We start from the raw sequence: 22122 nt of genomic DNA on the forward strand, positions 1-22122 counted from the left end.
CCAATTGAAATTGCTTAAATATTTTTGGATGTTTTTCTACATTTTCAAATATATTGATTTCTATTACAACACAGAATAAAAAGTGTACACTGCTCAATTTATATTATTCTTATTACAAGTATTTGCACTGTAAAAATGATAAAAGAAACAGGCTTTTTGAATTCACCTCATACAAGTACTGTAGTGCACTCTCTTTACTGTGAAAGTGCAACTTAAAAATGTCAAATTTTTTTGTTACATAACTGCACTCAAGAACAAAACAATACAAAACTTTAGAGCCTACAAGTCCATTCAGTCCTACTTCTTGTTCAGTCAGTCGCTAAGACAAACAAGTTTGCTTACATTTATGGGAGATAATGCTGCCACTTCTTATTTATAATGTCACCTGAAAATGAAAACAGCCATTTGCATGGCACTTTTGTAGCCAGCACTGCAAGGTATTTACGTGTCAGATATGCTGAACATTCGTATGCCCCTTCATGCTTCGACCACCATTCCAGAGGACATGCTTCCATGCTGATGACGCTCATTAAAAAAATAATGCGTTAATTAAATTTGTGACTGAACTCACTGGGGGAGAATTTTATGTCCCCTGCTGTTTTACCAGCGTTCTGCCTTATATATTCATGTTATAGTAGTCTTAGATGATGACCCATCATCACATGTTCATTTTAAGAATACTGTCACTGCAGATTTGACAAAACTCAAAGAAGGTACCAATGTGAAATTTCTAAAGATAGCTACAGCACTCAACCCAAGGTTTAAGAATCTAAAGTGCCTTCCAAAATTTGACAGAGAAGAGGTGTAGAGCCTGCTTTCAGAAGTCTTAAAAGAGCAACACTCCGATGCGAAAACTACAGAACCCAAACCACCAAAAAAGAAAATAAACCTTTTGCTGGTGGCATCTGACTCAGAAGATGAAAATGAACATGCATCTGTCTGCACTGCTTTGGATTGTTATCGAGCAGAACCTGTCATCAGCATGGACACATGTCCTCTGGAATGGTGGTTGAAGCATGAAGGGACATATGAATCTTTAGCACATCTGCAATGTAAATATCTTGTGACACAGACTACAACAGTGCCATGAGAATGTCTGTTCTCACTTTCAGGTGACATTACGAACAAGAAGCGGGCAGCATTATCTCCCGCAAATGTAAACAAACTTGTTTGTCTGATCAATTGGCGGAACAAGAAATAGGACTGAGTGGACTTGTAGGCTCTAAAGTTTTCCATTGCTTTATTTTTGAATGCAGTTATTTTTTGTACTTAATTCTATATTTGTAAGTTCAACTTTCATGACAAAGAGATTGCACTACAGTACTTGTATTAGGTGAATTGAAAAATATTATTTTTTGTTTTTTTACAGTGCAAATATTTGTAATCAGAAAAATATAAATTAAGCACTCTACACTTTGTATTTTGCGTTGTAACTGAAATCTATATATTTGAAAATGTAGAAAACATCCAAAATATTTAAATAAATGGTATTCTATTATTGTTTAATCGCACGCTTAATCTTTTTAATCACTTGACAGCCCTAATGCAAATCATTTATACAAAATATGGTGAGGGTCTCTCACATCTACTTCAGCAAGACTAGTAAATATTGAGACTCTCATATTGTACTCAGACTGTACTGTACCTCTAAGTAGAACTCCATGGCTGTCTCCAGGTCATCTCGCTGTGCTGCCAATTGCGCTAGATTTTTATAGGTGGAATATTTTAACATCAAGCCTGGATGTTTTAACCCTTCTTTCTCATCACCAGAGAGAACTGCCTGAAAATGGTAAACAAAACAAATGTACCCTTGACATCAGGAATTAGACTAGTGATAAACAGCAGCAAATAACCAGCCAACTGACAACCAGCATTACATTTTTGAGTCATCCATGGCCAAGACACAATGGAATAGCACAAAATGCAGTAAAGATGTGGCTAATTTCACTGACCTCTCGCAGAAGACGAATCTCAAGCAGCTCATGGTAAGCTTTGGCAGACTCTTCAAATCGGTCATGTTTCTGAAGGTCCAAAGCTTTGTGATACAGAGCAAAAGCTTCTGCCTCCTGTGGGTCAAAGTAACAAAATTAACAACATAATCATCACAACTCTTATGCAGAAGTAACACTTAAATAAGAGAAGATTTATATAATGGATTTTCTCTACTGATTTTTCTATTAACTTTTTATTTAATAGTCTTCAGAAATAAAAGAAAAAAATACTAGAACAACCAAGGAGAATCCTTGCAATAAAATTAGAGATTTTAAGAAAATATGTGGAAGTCAAAAGCAATTTGCCGGGGGGGCAGAAGGGAGGTGGGGGGGAAGGTGGTTTAATACAGCCTTAAAACAATGTGCATACCATGGCCATTATTCAGGAAAGCATTTCTGTCAATCCTATTCAGGAAAGCACTCATGCACATACTTAACTTTAAGCACATACTTAAGTCCCATTGGGCTTCAATGGAATAAGTATATTTCTTCATTAATATGAACAATAAAGCACCCTCTCTGAATAGGTAGGCTTTTCTGAATTGGGTCCAATAGTTGTAACCAGGCTAAACGCAGTTGTTATTATTAGGAGTCTATCACCTTTGCAGTTTGTAAAATATTTTTTGTGAATCTAGTTATAAAACCATACTAAAAGCTACCTGTCAAAGTGGTTAGTATTCAGCATAGTTTTACAATAGAAAAAACCCAGTCTACACTGGTCAGGAAAGTTAATTCAGTTGTTGCTAGTAACGACTCTACTTAAATATGGCAGCTGCTAGAATGGTTTCATAAACAGTATGAACAAGGCCTAAGTGAAGCTGTAAAATCTAAGGTTTTAACAATAAATACACGTTCTTTTCTTTTAAATATTTCTATCTGATAAATATGATGATTTATCAATAATGTTAGCTAAATAATTCATTGCCTCCTCAACAGGCAAAACAAAGAGGAGCGGAAAAGGATGGGGTGTGCAGCATGCTCAGGTGGTTAACAAACCTGGGCTCTGGTAGACCAAGGAAAGGGACTTCCAAAATCAAGGATCTCTCAAAGAGAATGCCCTGCCAGCAGCACCATCTCATTTATATTGAGAGAACCACATGAGCAGTTCCATTGCTCTCAATTCTGATAGCATATCAGAGACATGCCACCCTGGAGGTCCTCTATTTTAATCTCTAACCTACCTGGAGGCCAAATTTAGACTGGATCTCTCTCCTACCTTTCCCTGTGTCATTGGTACCTACATGTATCACAACCCTTGACTCCTCTCCAACACTGAACATAAGTCTTTCTAGATGTCTGGAGAAGAAGGAAGATTGACAGCTGCCATCAACAAGATCTTTGGTCTATAAACAATTAGAGAGGTGGTTTAATCTGCTACTTCTGCTAACCAAGATGCCTGTGGTTCCCGCTGTCCCCAGTTTTCTCCTTTTGATTTTCACCAAGGTCAATAAGGTTCTGTCTACTGAAGCCTAGATCATTCTTGAAACATTCAAATTGATCAGCTGCAGTATTGAAAAGTTATCACATTACATCCAAACAGAGAAAAGCCACCAAGTTGAGTGTAAGGCCTTGCAAGATCAATTAAAAATACACACTCTTTATGTTTTCTCTTGCAATAATCTGTACCCATGAGACATTCTTAGTAAATCAGGAGAGTATTATACAGAAACAAACTGTGCTCAGATTAGTTGTCTATAATTAAATGAATTATAATTATATTTCTGAATGAGATATAATCAGCCAGATAAATCAGCACCTTGAACTTGGCCTCCGTAGATTATCTTTGCTTAGTTTACCTAACTAACATGACTGGAATGATTCACAAAGCTGAAACACTGAGATCATTCCTATCAAAATGTCTTCAGTTTGTATCGTAAAGTAGAGTCAGGCAACTTCTCTCTTTCAACAGCTAATATTTCTTCATCTGTTCAGTAAGCAGACAGGAAACTCAGCTCCTAAACTAATGCAGCCTACTCACAAATAAGCCACACAGATGCACTGTACCCCATTTCAGTAGAGTCATGGTATGCTAAGGGCTGAGTTTAGGAGATGAGAATATTAATGTAGCTCTTCCCCCTAGAACCAAAAATTACGAGAGAACAGACCCAATGTTGGGAGATTAGAACATATCAGAAGAGATTCAATGTCAATTTTCCACATTATTAAAATTGTTTTACTTACTTGAGCCTCCTTTGTCTGTGTTTTGTGACTTTTGAAGGTACCTTCATGCTCATCCTCAATTGTGGAGCTGGCATTCAATGCTGCAATTCGGATCTAAGAATGAGAATCAAGAAACAGTTACATACATGAAATTCATATCTGGCTCAGTTCCTCATCTCACTCTTGCCACCAGAATTTTTATCATTTCTCTCTCTAGTTGAAAATCTCACAATAAAACCCAGGTTAGCACTGCAAATGTAAGAAATTATTACTACTTCAGTATATAATGGTTACTTTATCAACCCACTAACTGCAGAATATGACAAGCAAGACAAAGGAATCTCCTTTAATGGCAGGGGAGGACATTTAAACCATCCCTAGGAATCCTGGAGCCAGTAGAATGGACATATGGATTACAGTGAAGCTCCTTAATTTACCAATCACTACAAGGATAATTACTGAAAATGCAATGTTCTAGTTGTGCCAATTAACACTCCACAGAGAGCGGCTAAGTCTTGGGATAAGGAAATATGGAAAATTGTTTTTGGTTTCTCACATCAAACACATGAAAGGATTCAAGCAACATGTGGCACCGAGAATTCGCTGCTCTCTCAGAGAGCCATACCACCAAGATGTCTGATAAGCAGCTTGTGCTGGACTGCCACCTTACCATGTTCAGAAAGATTCTCCCACTAGAGTCAGGTGGAGGGCCAGTCACATAGGTCTGAAGAGCAAACAGGGATTGCAATTATATTTACTATAAATGGAAAACATTTATTATTAAAAACATATAATCATTATTTAACAATTTAATTGGAAATTTTTACAAGCGTCATAGCACCTTACAATATAAATGAGAATTGACAATAACAATCTTAAAAACAATTGTAAATAAAGTTCTAAAATAATTAAGATGAAAGGAAATGCAATTGTTCCTTATTTTCTTTTTGCTTTTAAGACTTTAAACACTAGAAAAAAATGAATATTTGCAATGCACTTATAACTATGGTACATTAGTCAGCTGGAGATTTATGTGTACTGTAACAGTAATATTAAAGATAATCCCTACGTTAGATATGATATTCTTGAGAACATCCAAAAACATTACACTAAACGAATGTTAAGGCTGCCACATTAATCACTTAAATGTCAGATTTCAGAGTAGCAGCCGTGTTAGTCTGTATTCGCAAAAAGAAAAGGAGTACTTGTGGCACCTTAAAGACTAACCAATTTATTTGAGCATAAGCTTTCGTGAGCTACAGCTCACTTCATCGGATGCATACTGATGAAGTGAGCTGTAGCTCACGAAAGCTTATGCTCAAATAAATTGGTTAGTCTCTAAGGTGCCACAAGTACTCCTTTAAATGTCAGACAATGACGAAGATAAAGTTGCCTGTGTAGCCTCAATTCTGCCTCCTTGCGGTGCATTGCTATAGTCTACCTGCACCATCGCATCATTTTTTAAAATTATAGAAAAAGTCCCTTCTCAGAGCAGGGCTGACTTCCTGCCCCTGTATCAGCAGCACAAGACCAGAATCCCTGTTCACAGATGCATTTCTGGGGCTAGAACCCAATGCCCTTCCCACAACGAGAGTCTGTGGAACAAGACAGAAATCAAGGAAAAAGTTGTCCTGGTGCTGAGTGTCAGAGGAGGCAGCCATCATGGCTTCTTTCAGAGCACATCCAATTGGTCTACTATTCAAAGCAAGCTGGCAGGCCCTCTATACTAGTGCTCCCAGCTACTGTTGCTAACTTTTACGAAGCTGAACTAGTGCAAGTATCAGTGGAGCACTTTTTTTTTTTTAAAACGTTCCCTATACAGAGTGTAGGTGGGCCAATGACAACACAGTGTCTCTCATCTCTCTTGCAAAGGCAGGACTTTAGAGCTGCATACCCATAGAGGTCTATGAAGTAAATATTTGGCAACAAAAAGAAGCTAAACTTCTATGATAAAAACTTCTCCATTTTGAAAGGAGGGAGGTTAATATCCCTAGCAATTTTAACATTGATAGAAAATTTGAAAACTGGTATTCACATTTAAAACCAGTTATTTTTCATTTAAATTAAACCTATAATTTTCATTCTATTAAATTCTTGAAGTATGATGCAAGTAATGGCAAAAGAACGTGAAAGGAATTTGTACATGTTTTATTTTAAATGTTCACTGCCATGAGACAAATCCCTCACATCAGCAGACATACAAAAAAATGACATGTGCACAGCAGGCTAAAAACAGTCTTTTATATTGTAGACCATATTAATAGCAAGGTAACTCCAGAATTAACCACAGCAGGAAGCAGTGGGAGTGCTGAACTATGAGCTGAATGAATTCAGATATCATTGATGAGCACTTTCACGTGTAAAGAAAGCATGTTTTTACTTTAATTTAACTCATTCAGAAGTGATCACATTTTGTTGGTTCACACACACTGATTTTCCCTCCTCAACTAAAACTTCTATCACTTGCATCCAAATTATACAGAAAATTGAACAATAATATAAAGTATTTTACGTCTTCAAAGCATTTCATAAACATTAGTTAACAAAGCTTCAAAATCCCTGCAAGACATGCACGTAATTTCCCCGTTTTATAAATGGAGGAAACAGAGGCCTGATTTTCAGAAGTTACAGAACTAGAGCTGGGCAAAATTTTCAGTCTGAAACTTTTTGTCTCTAAATTTCCTTTATTTTTACTTTTAAAAATTCAAAAACATTTTAAAATGCTCAAAACAAAATGTTTTGATTATTTCAAAACAAAATATTTTGTTTTACCCAAAAAAGTTGTTTTTTTTAAATTTGTTAAAAAATAAATTAAATGTTCATTTTTGGACTGACCTTAAACAATTTTTTTTTTAATTTTTTTAAATTGCTAATGAAACCAAAAGTCCAATTTTCACCTACTGAACATCCATGACTCCAAATTAAATTATCACCAGCTCTGAAAAAAACATTGGGCTCCATGGCCCTATTTCAGTGAGATACTTAAAGTTAGGTAAGTATTTAAGTTTACTTGAGCTTAAGTTTAAATACATACTTAAGAACCGGACTAAATCAGGGTCATGGTGACTTGCTCAAGCTCACACAGCAAGTCATTGATAGATAGGTTGACCACATATCCCATTTTGGATGGGACAGATCCCTTTTTAACTTCTATCCCAGATGTCCTGACTTTTTTGGCAAAACTAGGCATTTGTCCCATCTGCTCTTGTCAACTGATCATCAGAGGGCAAGAGCAAACAAACAGGACAAATGCCCAGTTTTAACAAAAAAGTGGAGCATGCCCCCAAGGGAATGTTTGGTGGGCAAGCGACAACAGGGTGTGGGCTGTCAACCCCAGCCCCATCCTGGGGACAGGGATCCTCAGGCCAGCCTCACATGGTATCCTACTTTCCCTTTGGGAAATATGGTCACCCTATTGGTAGACACAGGATTAGAACTCAGTAGCTTGGCTGATATTGCACTAGAGACTAGACCAGTGGTCCCCAACCTTTCTGTGGGAAAAGCGGCAGTGGTAAGAAGCATCGCCACCGAAATACGGCAACGCTTCTCGGTGGCATTTCGGTGGGCGGTTCTCCGGCGGCCGCGCTCGGCTGCGGCATTTCGGCAGTGCAGCGTCCTGCGGGCGCACACAACTGCCCCGGCGGGTGCCATTGCACCACAGGCACCGCGTTGGTGACCCCTGGACTAGACCAACCAAAGCGAAAGAAAAATATGTGGATGGCAACAATTTTAATTCTGCATTTTGCTCAAATAGAAACTTTTAAAGAAGAGTCAAGTTACTTTTAGCTCTAGTACAGTCAAATGGTGACAGAAGAAGAGAAATACAGTAAAATAGAAAGCAGAGTTTCTGTACTGGCATAACTATGTCAGTTAGGGGTATGATTTTTTACTGGTACAATTCCTAATTCGGACACAGTTATTTTATAGCAAAATAATACTCTACAGGAATAAACTATACCAGTATAAGCATTTTAACGCTAGTATAACTGTATCCATAGAAAGTGGCTTGTACCACTTTAGCTATACCAGTATACGTAATATACCAGTACAATTAAAGCAAATTTTATGTGCAAGACAAAGCCTTAGGCACCTGCAAACTTTATGTCTAGACAGAGACACTTAATAGAATAGTGCTACTTTAAGCCTTCCAACTTAAAAACCATATACAGGTACTGCAAAAATAAATTTACTTGTTTCACACAGCTCCTTAGATTATTAAAACCAAAATAATTTTCTAATTCTAATTTACTTAACTATTTATGCTCCATTTTCATTTTGCATTGTTCTTGTGAGTTTCACGGTAGGTTCTCATTGCAGTTATGTTTAGGTGTCAAACGCTATAAGGAAATATTTGTTTAAAGTCAGCAGTTTTCAGTGACTTTTTAAAAAAAGTTGTAAAAGTGTTTCTACTAGATTTAGGTTTTAGAAAAGTTCATTCTTCCAAAACTAGTTTTTGACCACATGCTAAAGGGATCGTTTTCACGGTCTATCGTGTACACAATGCCACTTTCCAGAGCACGGGTGTGAGGGAGTGACTGAAGAGGAAGAGGTAGATGCATAAATGATGATGGGTAGGTTTTTAGCAAGGGGAGGGGGAAGATCTGTTACATTTCCTGAAAGAAGCTCAGCGTCCAAGTGTTTGAGAAACCCTGTTGTAAAGGGTGCAAGAGCCCGGCAGAATCGTCACAGGAGGCTCCATCCAGCCATAGGCCTGTGAGAGGCAACTGCAGACAGAGGGGCGGAACGGGGCCCCTCCGTGGAAACTGGGACGTCGGTGGGTTCTGGAACTAGAGGGCTCCCCAATTATCCGGGGAGCTTTAACGTAAGCAAGGCTTGGCCCACGGAGATCGCTCCCCCACGGCACCTCCTCCCCGCACAATGCCGATCCCCCATCCGGGCGGGGACAGGGCTGCACCCCCGCTCTCCATACAGGTGTCCGGCAGCACTGGGCCCTCCGCTCCCTCAGCAGAGGCGCCAGGTACCAGCCCGCACTCCCCCCCCCCCCACGGGCACCGGCCCCGCTGCTTCCCCGAGAGAGCTCCCCACGCCCCAGCCCGGCGTGCAGCCCGGGCCGGCTGGGTAAACGGCGGGCAGAGCGGCCCGCCTAAGACGGGGAGAGGGGGGTTGACGCGCCGCTGAGAGGAGTCCGTTCTACAGGGAAGGGGGGAGCCTCACCTGCAGTCTCCACGGCAACCTCCTCCCAGGCCCCTGGAGCCCAGCAGGCCAATACAACGGCCGCTCATTGGCTGAACTGCGGCTCCCTACCCAGCCAATAGAGATGCTGGATACAGATTGCCCGGCTGCCTCCGGAGCGGGCGGGGCCGAGGCGGCTGCGGAGCAGCTTCCCGCAGTGACGCCCCCCACTCCGGGGGCTGTGCCTCCCACATCCGCCCCGCCCCTTCCGGGACCCCCGGGTGCCGTCACGGGACCCCGTTGTCGGAGACTGCCATGATGCCGTCACCGCGGCACGTCGTTGCCGTCACGACCTTAGCGCGCGCCGTGCTGTCCTTCCATTGGCCCTCGGGAGCCACCGTCCCATGACTCGTCCTGCCCGCTCTCTCGTGTCGTCGGGGTGCGTCCCGCCCTCCCTCTCTCACCGCGTCACTGTCAGCCCGTCCCGCGCGCGCACGGGGCCGTCACGCGGCCCCGCCGCCGCCGCCCGGCCTCGGGGCTCGACCAGTGACTGACCAGAGCCGGCCCGGCTGGAGCTCCTGTCACCGTGCGTCTAAATCACCGAATCGGTCCAGGTGCTGTGTCCCTGGCTCTCTCCAGAGCGCGCCACGTCCCCCTGCACCGTCCTCACCCCCCGGCCTGGAGCAGCCACACGTCAGCTTGAGGGCATTGCCTGAGGGGTTGGACATAACCATGCCTAACGTAAAGCAGCGGCGAAGCGCTTTGTTGAACCAGGGCCCTGGTGCTGCTTGCGGCATGTTGCTGGCCCTCCTTCACTATCTCCTTTCCTGGCTTTTCTTCCTGCTGCCGTCTGTTTTCTGCCAGTGCCCATCAGGTTCATTTTTATATCCCATCTCTGGGATTTTACCGCTCATGCATTCAACTACTGCCTTTTCTCTGTGCTAGCGGTCTGTTCAGTCCTCTCTCTCTGGGTGCGTTTCTGACATTTCGTCATGGATGCCTAGCTTCATCTGAAACTCATTTTCTCAAACACTGAAGTTTTCTTCTTTCCTTCCAGTCCTTCTCAGCTGCCCTCCTTTATTCTATGTATTCACAGACAACTACACAATCCTCCCTGTTTCCCCAGCCCATCATTCCAGTGTTTATTGTATGTTCTCACAACTTAACTGAAAGTGAGCTGTTGAATCTTTAACAAAACTGTCCTTTCTCCAAAATGTTATTTACTTAAGTTAAATCTGTGCTAACAAAAAGCAGAGTTTTAAAAAGTGTGAGTAAAAATCCTTTCCCTGTCAATTGCTCAGTTTTCACCAGTTAGCTTGAGTTACAGGCTCAAGTTACTCCACTTGAGCTAGCTAAGCTCAAGGGAGAGTGGCCATATTGCAGCATCACACTTCACCTGCAGAGAATGATTGTGATAGCAGCAAAGAGTGATTGGATTAGCATCTGATAAATTGTGCTAACTTGAGCTGTAGCTGCATCCACACCGCATTAATAGCATATACCACCTGACAGACCAGCTAGCTCAAGTTTAAAGCATCACTTTAACTCAAGGTAGAGATTTTTGTCTATGAACTGGAGTCAGGTTGGGTGTAATGCCTGAGTTATATCTCAAGCTAAGCATTGCAATGAAGACAAGCCCTTGCTCTATATGTATATAGTATTGTGTAGAGTTAGAGCACTATGTAAATGGATTGTAATAATAAACATGATGCTTTGTTCTTATAGAATTATAAAAAACATAGAGCTGGATGGGACCTGAAAGGGGTCATCTAGTCCACTCTTCTCACACTGAGGCAGGACCAAGTATACCTACACCATCCCTCACAGGTGATTGTCTAACCTGTACTTAAAAACCTCCATTGACAGGAATTCCACAACCTTCCTTGGTAATGTATTCCAGAGTTTAACTGCTCTTCTAGTTAGAAAGTTTCTCCTGATATCTAACCTAAATCTTCCTTGCTGCAGATTAAGCTGATTACTTCTTGTCCTAGTTTCTGTGGACATGAAGAACAATTGATAAGTTATCAAAGTCCAGTTAATTACAATCACTTTAACCAAAGTGAGCAATTTATCAAGTTACTCTGATGGTCACTAAAGGGCATATCATAACTTGTGCATTACACTGAATCACCCTATAGTCAAATGTCTAACAAGAGCTGAAAGGTTTCAGAGTAACAGCCGTGTTAGTCTGTATTTGCAAAAAGAAAAGGAGTACTTGTGGCACCTTAGAGACTAACCAATTTATTTGAGCATAAGCTTTCCTGAGCTACAGGTCACTTCATTGGATGCATACAGCTGAAACATACACATCAAAGCTTTAGTCATTTTTTGGTGCTAGATCTTTGATCTTTTTCAGAATATGAACCTCCCCTAAAAGGCATTTTTGTAGCTGTGTATCAAATATGTTCACTAAACTTAAAGTGATGATTTTATGATAAAATCATCTGGTAAATTATTAGAGAATGAAGATATCTGTTTAGGGAGACTCTGGAGAGAGTAGAGGACTGGTAATAGGATGAAGAGACTCTGTCAAGCAGATCATTGGACTACAGTGACCAGATGTTACCATCTGATAGCTGTTTGCTCACCAAAGTGGAATAAGCTGATGCTGTCAGTCCTGGTAGACATGTCTACCAAGCATCCATGTTGACAACCTGCAGTGGAACCCAAAGACTGAAAGTGTGGAGACTGAAGTACCCTCTCAGTCATGGGTTTGTGTTGAAGTATGCTGGCAGGGTGATGTAGGAAACCTATTAAGAACATGATTGTAAGGAGAAATTAATATGTTTCATCAGTCTGGGTTTGGTATTTTCATTTGTATATTATTTTTACAATTAAAACATATTAATTGCAAATCTGATTGTAGAATGGGCATTTGTTTACAATGTGGAAAAGGCTGTGTAGATAATGAGCAGTGGGTTAGTGCATTGGCTTGCCACCCATGTATGTCTGAGTTCAAACTGGCTTGTCAAATTAAAATATTTTATTGTAGTCTCCCATTTTGTGCTTATTACAGAAACATCTCAGGGATGGGCAGAGAAGACAGATCTGGAATAGCAGGGGTGTTTTAAGTCAAGTTTCAGATGCATTTGGAGAGCTTGTATGGAGGAAGCTTTCGTAGATGACTTATATTGCTTTCTAGTTTATATTGTTGAAATCTCAGGGAATCATATCAGTCTGCAGCCATGCCACCTCGTACTACAAGGAAATCTCCAACCCTCAGTGATATAAAGAATAGTTCCCCTTGTGTAGAATGTACACATATTTATCTCAAAATCTTTGACTCCAGGTTTAAGAAAGCAGACTATCCCCACCACCAGCTATTGTATAAACTGATAATTGGGGATGGGATATTCATACACCTTAAAGCAATCTCCCCACATGGTTGTTCTTGTAACTCAAAAGTTATTATTTAATATTTATATCCCAATAGTGTCCAAAGGTCTTCGACAGGATCAGGCCCCTTGTGCTGGTTAAATACATACACAATCCTTGTCCCAAAGACTTGAGAATCTCAGAATTTATCTTGGAGCCCTTAAATCAGTCTGTTTAAGATTTTGGACATACAAACATGTTAGTACAGAGATTTTGAGCAATCCAATAAAGATCACTAACCCTTAGAAACAGCAGCCAAATTATTTGACGTTCAAGGCTTGAAATATTTAGAAACTGTAAAAAGATCTCTTGCTGGGTGATGTTGGGGATCAGATGTCTGGCAAGCTGTGTACAAGAAAAGCTCGACAATTTGGGGGAACAGAAGTTTAAATAATTCCTATTGAGAACTATGCAGTTGATACATTTGCTTTTCTTAGACCCAGAGTAACAGATCTAAGCAACTGGGCTGTTACAGCGTAAACAAATGCTTACAGCTTCCTTTGGTTTCTCTATACTGTACTATGCAGGGTTGTATACTTATTTCAGTTTGTGGATTTAAGGGGCCTGCATAACCTCCCTATGCCAGTTTCCTCCTCAAGCCCCAAAACATTGAGCTGTAGCTCAGGAAAGCTTATGCTCAAATAAATTTGTTAGTTTCTAAGGTGCCACAAGTCCTCCTTTTCTTTTTGCGGATACTGACTAACACGGCTACTACTCTGAAATGGAGCTAAATGGCTGTTTCCCTAGCCAACATGATCATAGAGAACATTCAGCACTAGCAGTTAGTGGAGTAGGAGAGCCTACAGTGATTTATAGTACCAACTCATAACAGTTGCTTTGATCCCACTCCACCCCCTGCATTGGCCAGAGCCAAATAAATGGTAAGAGGGCTCTGGCTGAGAAAAACCAATCTGTCCCAGCCCTTCACTCACTTTGGTTTAATATTTTAACTGCTATCTTACAAAAGATGCAAAGTCCATGAGCAACGAAGCTCTCAGAAAGTTCCCTGCCCCAGCTTGCTTTATGATTTTGCATTAGTACGGATGTTTTGTCACTAATATAATGTCACAGACATACTGGGAGTGTGAAAGAGATGGTCAACATTGCACAGAAAGTCTGTGACTGGAGAAACCAAAGTAATGGTAGTTCAGGTGCTTGTCTGAACTTACTGAGACTCCCGCCAACACCCAAGACTTTCTTCCCACAAACGTACCACTCCTCTAAATATGCCCTGCTCCCCCTTTATCTGTTGTCTTCTAGGGGGCAGGGAGCCCTCTTGCCTACAATCCCCTCCAGCAGTTGGAACGAGCTCAGAAGTCATTCTCTTGTGCTATCTTCGCATGGCAACCTCCTTCCCAAGCTTTCCCCACTTTTAATTCCTCCAGATGGTATCTATCCCCTTTCCACTCCTTTGTGTATCTCTACACCCCAGGGCAATGGAGTGAAGCTGCTGCTGAGAGCTGGAGAGTGTGTGGAGGCTCCTGCCTCTTCTTGTGCCTGCTCTTTTATAGCAATGAGACACGCAAAGCCAGGAAGCAGCTAATGGGAGAAGCAACGAAGGAGAAACAGCCTCTAAAAGCAACTAGTGGTAGGAAGCCGGCAAGGCGAGCTGGGACATAGGGCAAAAAACAGGATTGTCCTAAGGGAAGTCAAAACTTGTCATCTCCAAGACGGGAAGTCCTTTACAAACCATAATTAAAGCTACATTTCTGTAATGCTAACATTGAGGTTACTGGGTTTTCTCAGATTGTCACAAAGGGTTCACCTCCACTTTTTTGAGCCACTCATAGGGACATGGGCAGTACCGTCCCCCTGCCAGGAGAGAGGGTAGTAATAGGATCAGTTAAGCTTTAAGTTATGGAGGGCTCCTAGTTTTCCCTAGTAAACTTCCCTAAGTTCTCTGATAAAAAACATAAAAATCCACATTTTCCATGATTAAAGTGAAATGCTGAACTTTAGTTTTCCGAGCCACAATATATATACGTAACAGTTGAACACAGTATTTTGATATATTTACAATTTTTAAGTGAGTTTGAAGCCTACCAGTGCCATCAATCATTATAAGAAAATTAACAGCATTGCAATTTGTATTTCATACACATACCAAATAGTTCTGTCTGTATGGTATATTTTCAGAAAATTAGTTTTTTTTAAATGCACAAAAACACTGGTATGATCCAGTCACAATGCATTGTTTCTTTACTGTTGTCGATGGACCTGCTGTTTCAGTCTTGTTTTCATTCAGTTTATGTTTATCGTTTTCCATGTGTTCTACAATTGTCTGCCTTCGATGTAATCTACAGCCTTGCTGCATACAGTACAGACAGAACATTACCATCAACATGAAATTTGTCCTTGCCAAATGGAGAGACAGTCTTTGGGGTGATTTTTAAAGTTTTTGGCATATTTTCATAACTTTAATCACTCACATCTGGAGGCTGAAGTGAAATTTGAGATACATTAAAAAATGAAGCGCCCCCCCGCCTTTGAATAACCTCGAAACGCTGGAAGCAGTTTATTGGAATATGTTTAGCTATGTAAATATAAAGCGTGTTCAAAAATTAACCACAAGAGGAGGAGGTTGCACACACTGAATAAGTGACAAGTACTTGCAGTAAAATTTAATTCTATTTTTTCACAAAAAGTAAAAACTAAAGATTCTTTGTAAAAATGCAAATTCAGCTTTTTTTCCATGACAAACGGATTTCTAAGGTCACTGGTCATATGCTCAGTGATACACAATTGTTTCATTTACTATCCTAGTTTTAAAAGCATTTAATTGAAAAGATCTCATGAGAAAAATAAACATAGGCAGCGTGGATAGCTGTGTTATCTACAACTGTGCTTAAGAGTGAGTGAGATACAAGGAGAAAGGGAAACAGAGTGAAAGTATTGCGATAATCTAGTGAATCGACACACACTAAAAATATTTTGATACAACTTCTATTGACCAGATAAACACCCAACTCATGACACTAACACATAAATCTGCACTTAGTGCAGATTTTATTTAGAGGACAGTGATATTGCAACAATGGAAGAAAGTTATGCTGCATGTGTAGTAACTAGCTTCAGATATTAATAAATCATTTGGTTTTAATTATTTTTGAATAACCTAATTGGTTTCAGTTATTTTTGAATAAATGAAAGACACTTCCAACTTGACACCCACAGTTTTTTATTGTGTTTAAAAAAAATTACAAAACCTAATGGAATAAAAAGTATTCTGTGAGCAATGAAAGAGGAAATTAGTTCATTTTTAAATGTAATTATTCCCTTGCAATGCTGTAAATACCTGACAATTAAACACTGTAGTGGTACATCAGAACCAGAAAATGAAAGATTTAATCCTGACCCTCAAAACACTTATTCACATGAGTAATCCCAATGAATTCAGTGCAACTATTCATATGCCTAAATGTTTGCAGGATTTGGACCTTAAAAAGTGACTACAAATGAAAATGAAACTGACAACTCTATCTTCATTATCTCTGCTGAGTGAAATGCAAAAGTAAGAAAATCCCATAGACGATAACTAGGGGGGTTGAGGGGATTTTTGTAATAAAATATTGTGTATAATCCAGTTAAAAAGTGACCAACTAGAAGGGTGCCAAGGGGAAAACTCCCCTACTAAGAGAATGGGCATTACAGCAGATGTAGCAAGGCCGTGGCTCCTCTCCACCACCCACAGAACACTGAAAGCATTTGTAAAAGAAAAAGTGTTCTGATATTGCTCACTGTAGTGAGAGGGTTGAGGAAAAGTACTGTGAACAAGGAGGCAAGTTACAGGAATTGAAACCAATTACCAGAACCAGCAAAATGAGCTTTGGCCTGCTAAACCCAGGGTTGTGAGTTCAATCCTTGAGGGGGCCATTTAGGGATCTGGTAGATGGGGGATTAGTCCTGCTTTGAGCAGGGGGTTGGACTAGATGACCTTCTGAGGTCCCTTCCAACCATGATATTCTATGATTCTAAAACAATTTCCTGGGCTCCACACCCTAGGGTATGAAATGATTCTGCAATAAGTAGCCCTCTTCCACACATACCCCAGTGCACAATATGCACACTGATATTAAACTACAGGAGTCTATAGACTGAACATGGGAACATCCACCAGTGCAAGAGAATGATCCTAGTGAAGCAGAGCTCAGAGCAGGAGATTAGAAAGGAGCCCTAGCCCAGCCACCCCATACAAGTTAAAAGGTTCTTCCCTCAGACCAATATTCTCTCTTCCCAGAAATGGGGGTGGGGTAGGAGGTTTAGCATGGAAGATATGGTCACAGAAGTTGGAAGTGAAAGATCTCAGGTCCCCTTGACTCTCTCTGCCCTCCACTGGCAGCGAGTAGGCTAACTTCGATGAATTAGTTTAGTGCCTATTGCCAGACTAATAAGCAACTTTTAGTGACTTCTGGTGTAGAAAAGTCTACAGGGACATGGTCCCAGTCAGCATTCTATCTGGTGGTGAAGTTAACCCCATAAAGTCTCAAGCTATGGCCCAGGGACTCCTAGAACAGAATTTCACAAGGAAGAGGAAAGGCTGGCACATGACAGGATCTGTCTTTCTCTTGCAAAGCGGCCCTCGGGCTGAACAAAACTGGAGAACCTCCCCTGTCAGTTATCAATGATGCCAGTCACGCAACAGAAAGAAAGAACTGTTCATTGCTAAAGGAAAAGACTACAGAACTTGGATTAACTGGATCCAAATAAGGAAGGCCATCATGACGCTGCTGATGACAAAACAAACTTCCAGCTAAACAAAGCTCACAATTCAAGTTTTGTTTGAGATCATAGGTAACTGCATTGTCTCTGGGCCACAAGACAGGTGTGAGACAAAGACCTCCAACTGTTACTGTCAAAGAGTTTGGCTGGTAAGCCCCGCTTTGGAGATGTGTGCACATAGGAAGCAGAAACAGAAAGGAACTATATGAGTGGAGGTGCAGAAGGATACATATCAGATCTTGCATAGAAATAAACAGGTAGAGCTGGCCATCCTTGGGTTGTGCCCTCCTCCGCAAGGGTTTCTTTTTAATGGGTTTCTTGAAGAGATCATAAGAAAGTCATGACAGTTCCTTTCTTGCCAATCTGCCAAGGTTCCAGTGGATAAAAACGGATAACAATCCTTTGCGTGTGAAAGAGGAGAGAACAGAGGAGGAAAGGAAAGCTTATTATTTTATAATAGAACATTATCTCCAGTAAGTTCTCTCAACAACCCAGAAACACACCATTAAACATAGCTCTCAGTGGTCGGGACTTAAACGCTCTGACTGTAATAGGAGCAGGCTTTTTTATATGGGACAGTGTGTGAACGGGTTCTAAAGTCCTGTCCACACCCGCAAAAAGTTAAACTGTTAACTATCTATTTATCCAAGGTACTTATATGTAAATTCTCATTGCTGTATATGTAAATTCTCATTGCTGTATCTGAGCGCCTGCTGACCCCAAACACAGAGAAGAGAAAGCTGCACTGGGGCTTGCGCTGCTTATGTTAAATGGGGTTACTCCTGGTCAGAATAGAGTACGCCCCACCCAGTTCAGTCAGTGCAAAGTCCTGGATGTCCTTGGCTATCCTTGCAGCTCAAACAGTGCCAGCATTGGTGCAGCTACACAGAATGCTGAATTTAGAGCTATTCTTAGAAGTAGAAAATACCTTAGTCACATGGAAACCATAGGAATTCACTGCCTTTTCATTTCAGGCATCTGCCCTATTTGTGTTTCTGTATTCCCCTTAGCTGTTTGAAAATAACCAGTGTATAACCACCATCCATGTCCACCAAGCTTTTGTTTACCAGCCTTACTGCCTAGGAGGCAAGACCTAGTAGCAGCAGGATTCCAGGGGCAGCCAGTTAGGCAACTGGCCTAGAACCTAGTTAATATTTCTCTCTTATTCTGTTGTATGACTTTTTAAAAAAAATTTCTGCTAGTCATAAATAATTCAATAGACAATTTCTCCTCCATATAAACACAAAGGGAAAAATAAGACTTCACCTCTCCCCAGAGCTATGAAATACACATGGAGCGAGTTTTTCTCTCTCTGCTACTGTTGGAGTAATGGGAGAACAAGAGAGAAAGGGGCAGAGAAAAAAGATTGACAAATCCACCTGAAAGGCAAACTAACCCCTTTGCTACCACCTGGCACTGATGGGTGATGGTGGACATGTCTGGCCTTTAAATAAAAAAATAAATTTTATTTTTCCTGTACTAAATAAATTCTGACAGCCAAGACAGTAATTAGCCCTACTGAGGAGTTATTTGGATCAAGGATGACTAATGGTGTAGCAAGCTTTATGTGACATGGTGGGGATGTGGAGTCAGAGCTGCTAAGTACCAGAATAGGGGAACCCCCAATTCATCCAGCCCTAACAATGATGACATTCAATTGCCATCTCTCTTCTTTCTCTGGTTTCACTCCAATGCAGCTCTGCTTCTAAATCCTCTACTCTGAAATCCTTGCTCATGTGCCACCAGGCTCTCAGGGCATTTGGGGGTAACTCTGCTTTGACTACACCTGGGACTTCACCCCGCATTCTCACAATTAGGCTCAGCCTTAGAAAGCCAGGAGAGGAGCAAGAAGGAAGATGCCCAGTCTAAGGAGTGCAGGAAATTACTGACAGGGCAGGGGGGGGAAATCAGGAGGACTGGAGGAGAGACCCTCCTTGCCAAGGCCTCTTGTAAGCTTCCCCTATTTGTACTTAAACACAAACCTTGATTAGTGAAGCTCCACAGCACTGAGCTGGGTCTCACTGGGACGCTGTATGAAACTCCCCTCTACCTGTTGAATACACCTTCCTCCTACTCTCCCTGCACTGCACTCACCTGTCTGCACCGAGCCCCAGCTCCTTGGTAAGGAACTCAAAGAACTTGGCACTGTGCCCTCTGTTCTGCTCCGCAGTTCCCACCACTGCAATGGATGAGATGAACAGCTGAGCGCAGGGCGCTGCGGAGCCTCCAACCACCATGGACAAGTCGCTCTTCACCGTGACGTTTATCCTCTGCCATGCCGGGCACACCCAGGGAAACAGCCATGGGAGGGAAGGAAACACAGGACACAAGCCTCACAGATATGAGCAGTGTGTGTCATGAGGAGGCGCTGGTGCCCTGGGCCACTCACCCCGTGCACCCCAGGGGAACCCTGCCTTGCCCTAGTCCAGGGGTTCTCAACCTTTTTCTTTCTGAGACACCTCCCCCCAACATGCTACAAAAACTCCACAGCCCACCTGTGCCACAATAACTTAGTTTTCTGCATAGAAAAGCCAGGGCCGGCACTAGGGGGTAGCAAGCAGGGCAGCTGTCCGGGACCCCATGCTGCAGGGCCCGCCGCAAAGCTACATTGCCCAGGCTTCAACTTCAGCCCCAGGTGGCGGGGAGCAGGGTCCCAGCCTTCAGCCCCATGCAGCAGGACTTTGGCTTTCTGCCCTGGGCCCCAGTGAGCCCAAGGCTGGCTCTACTTGGTGGCACCCCCGCAACCTGCTCACGGCCCCCACAGGGGGACCCCAGACCAGTGGTTCTGTCTTTCCTAGACCAGGACCCCCTCTCATCTAGCCCATACCCCGCAGGGGGTGCGGGGCCAGGGACAAGCTCCGCGCATCTGCCGCAGGCCCCGCTGCTCCCCCAGGGCAGCCGGCAGCAAGGGCGCACGCAGCCAGCGCGGCCGGCCCAAAGGCCTCAGCATTGCGCACGCCGAGGCAGGAGACTCACCTCCTCGGGCTTGCTCAGGATAGCCGCAGCGGCCGCGCACAGCTTGCCGGCTAAGCCCTGGGGCAGCTGAGCGGCCGGGAGGCTGGTCTCCAGCTCCAGGAACGGCATGGCCGAGGCTAGCGCGGGCTGCTGGGTCACTCCCTGCGCGGCCGGCGCGGGCTGCAGAGCAGGGGGTGGGAGCGAGCGCCGGGGCTCGCGATTGGCTGCGTCTGGAGACACCCTCCTCTGCCTGTCTCTCCGCCCTGACCCCTTGGTCCTTGGGGACCATCCCTGAGCGGAGCAGGGGCAACCTGGCCCACCTTCGCTCCTCTCCCGGTGACTGGGGGTGGGGATGGGGGGGAAGATTTGCTTTGGCCTTTTATGAACACCTTGCCACAGCCACGGATGTGCCAGCTGTCACGGTGATGCTGCCTAGTAGGCAGCGCTGGTCCTGCCCAGACAGGACAGGAAAAGCAGTTCCCCAGCCTCCAAAGCTGGGTGTCCTGTTTACCAGATCGTGCAATAAAACATAGTACAATGGATTTGGTGCCCTGATTTTTGTGAGATTTATTTCCACGTGGCAGAGAAATCTGATTCTGCTAGGGGAATTTTGGAGTCTGCCTTAGCATACGTGCAATGTGCCTCTAGTGGCATGTGACCAGGATTCATCACTGAATTTGGTCCGCTGGTTGGATCATTAGTTTTCCCAGCCTGGGCCAGGTACTGACCCGGAGCATGACGTGAACGCTGATCCATGCCCCCCAGGGAAAGGAGTAAGACAAAAGGAAACCCTCAATTCTTTTCATTTCCTGGGACACTGGCAGGCAAGGTATACAAACAGGCTATATGGATTGCTTATCAGGAAGGCAGTTCACCTGCTTCATGCAATTCCCTGATCAAGGGTGTCCTTAACAAAGCCACAAATGGAAATATGCCAGTGGAGTTTACCCTGGCTTTCATTTGTCTGCTGGAAACAAATGTTTATTTTTCGCACCCTGAATGCCCTGAGAAGGACAATAGAGGTGAGGGGATGGAAAGGCATAAAACACATACACACACTAATAACCTGAACACTGAAATGTAACAGTAAGTCTTGATGGGCAGCATGATCACCATGGCACGACTGATTTATCACACCCTACCAGCTAACAGAGTGCTTGTAATAATATGCATGTGACTGCGTGAATGCAACCTATTGTGATACTTAATTTCTCTTGTTTTGGCAGCCTTTTTCATATTGCTTTTCCTTCCCTAAAGACTGGGGAATTATTTCTACTCTTTGTTGGAAGATGGATAGAGGGGTTGATGGGCCTACAGCTGGCTGGGGCTCTCTGCCTTCCATGTGTTCATTGCTTCTTCTCACTTCAATATCTCGTCTTATTTAGATATTCCACATGGAGAAATGGGGTGAAGAAAATATTCTCTTTTTCACTAACAGCTGCTCCATGTGTGGTTGCTAAAATCCAAGAAGCCTGTTTTAGAGGTTACGTCTCCCACGTTACTGTCCAACTGATGTGGCTATTTATAATATATATTATCATACCCGACTCTTTATGCTGAAGTGGTAATTGTGATAATGGGTAACACTATCATTATAAAAAAGTTCAGCTACAAAATCTGAGACTGGCCCATGGTTTGAATTTTGTGATGGGGAGTTAATGATGTACAGCTTTTGAGTGGAAAAACCTCAGTAAAAATGGACACTTCCAGAAGATTAGGGCATTTAACAACAAAACAAAACCCACTAACCCTAACTAGAGCTTCTTAAGGAAGGAAAGTGTGTATGTAG

The 22122-nt window shown here is 42.6% G+C and overlaps 2 protein-coding genes across 5 annotated transcripts in view; both read right to left on the reverse strand.

Moving 5' to 3' along the window:
* Positions 1 to 9673, reverse strand: part of CABIN1 (calcineurin binding protein 1) — a 206298-nt gene extending 196625 nt beyond the window's left edge. For 2 of the 4 annotated variants that reach the window (XM_073312661.1, XM_073312662.1), the window contains exons 1-6: positions 9327 to 9673; positions 8406 to 8488; positions 4822 to 4875; positions 4173 to 4265; positions 1953 to 2066; positions 1646 to 1780 (exon numbers count right to left, since the gene is read on the reverse strand). In XM_073312661.1, the coding sequence (XP_073168762.1) occupies positions 1646 to 1780; positions 1953 to 2066; positions 4173 to 4265; positions 4822 to 4824 (345 nt within the window). In that variant the 5' untranslated portion in view covers positions 4825 to 4875; positions 8406 to 8488; positions 9327 to 9673. The remainder of the gene's footprint in view (positions 1 to 1645; positions 1781 to 1952; positions 2067 to 4172; positions 4266 to 4821; positions 4876 to 8405; positions 8489 to 9326) is intronic. The other 2 variants (XM_073312664.1, XM_073312663.1) reach the window with 1 other exon arrangement.
* A 7240-nt stretch (positions 9674 to 16913) lies between these two features.
* Positions 16914 to 20582, reverse strand: DDT (D-dopachrome tautomerase). Its single transcript, XM_073312845.1, has 3 exons — positions 20355 to 20582; positions 19473 to 19648; positions 16914 to 17778 (listed from the first exon to the last, which is right to left on the reverse strand). Exons 1-3 carry the CDS (start codon positions 20460 to 20462, stop codon positions 17706 to 17708), a joined length of 357 nt encoding a protein of 118 aa, XP_073168946.1. The 5' UTR covers positions 20463 to 20582; the 3' UTR covers positions 16914 to 17705.
* Between the last annotated feature and the right edge of the window lie 1540 nt (positions 20583 to 22122).

Source organism: Lepidochelys kempii, chromosome 15 (assembly GCF_965140265.1).
Source record: "Lepidochelys kempii isolate rLepKem1 chromosome 15, rLepKem1.hap2, whole genome shotgun sequence".
Lineage (NCBI taxonomy): Eukaryota > Metazoa > Chordata > Testudines > Cheloniidae > Lepidochelys > Lepidochelys kempii.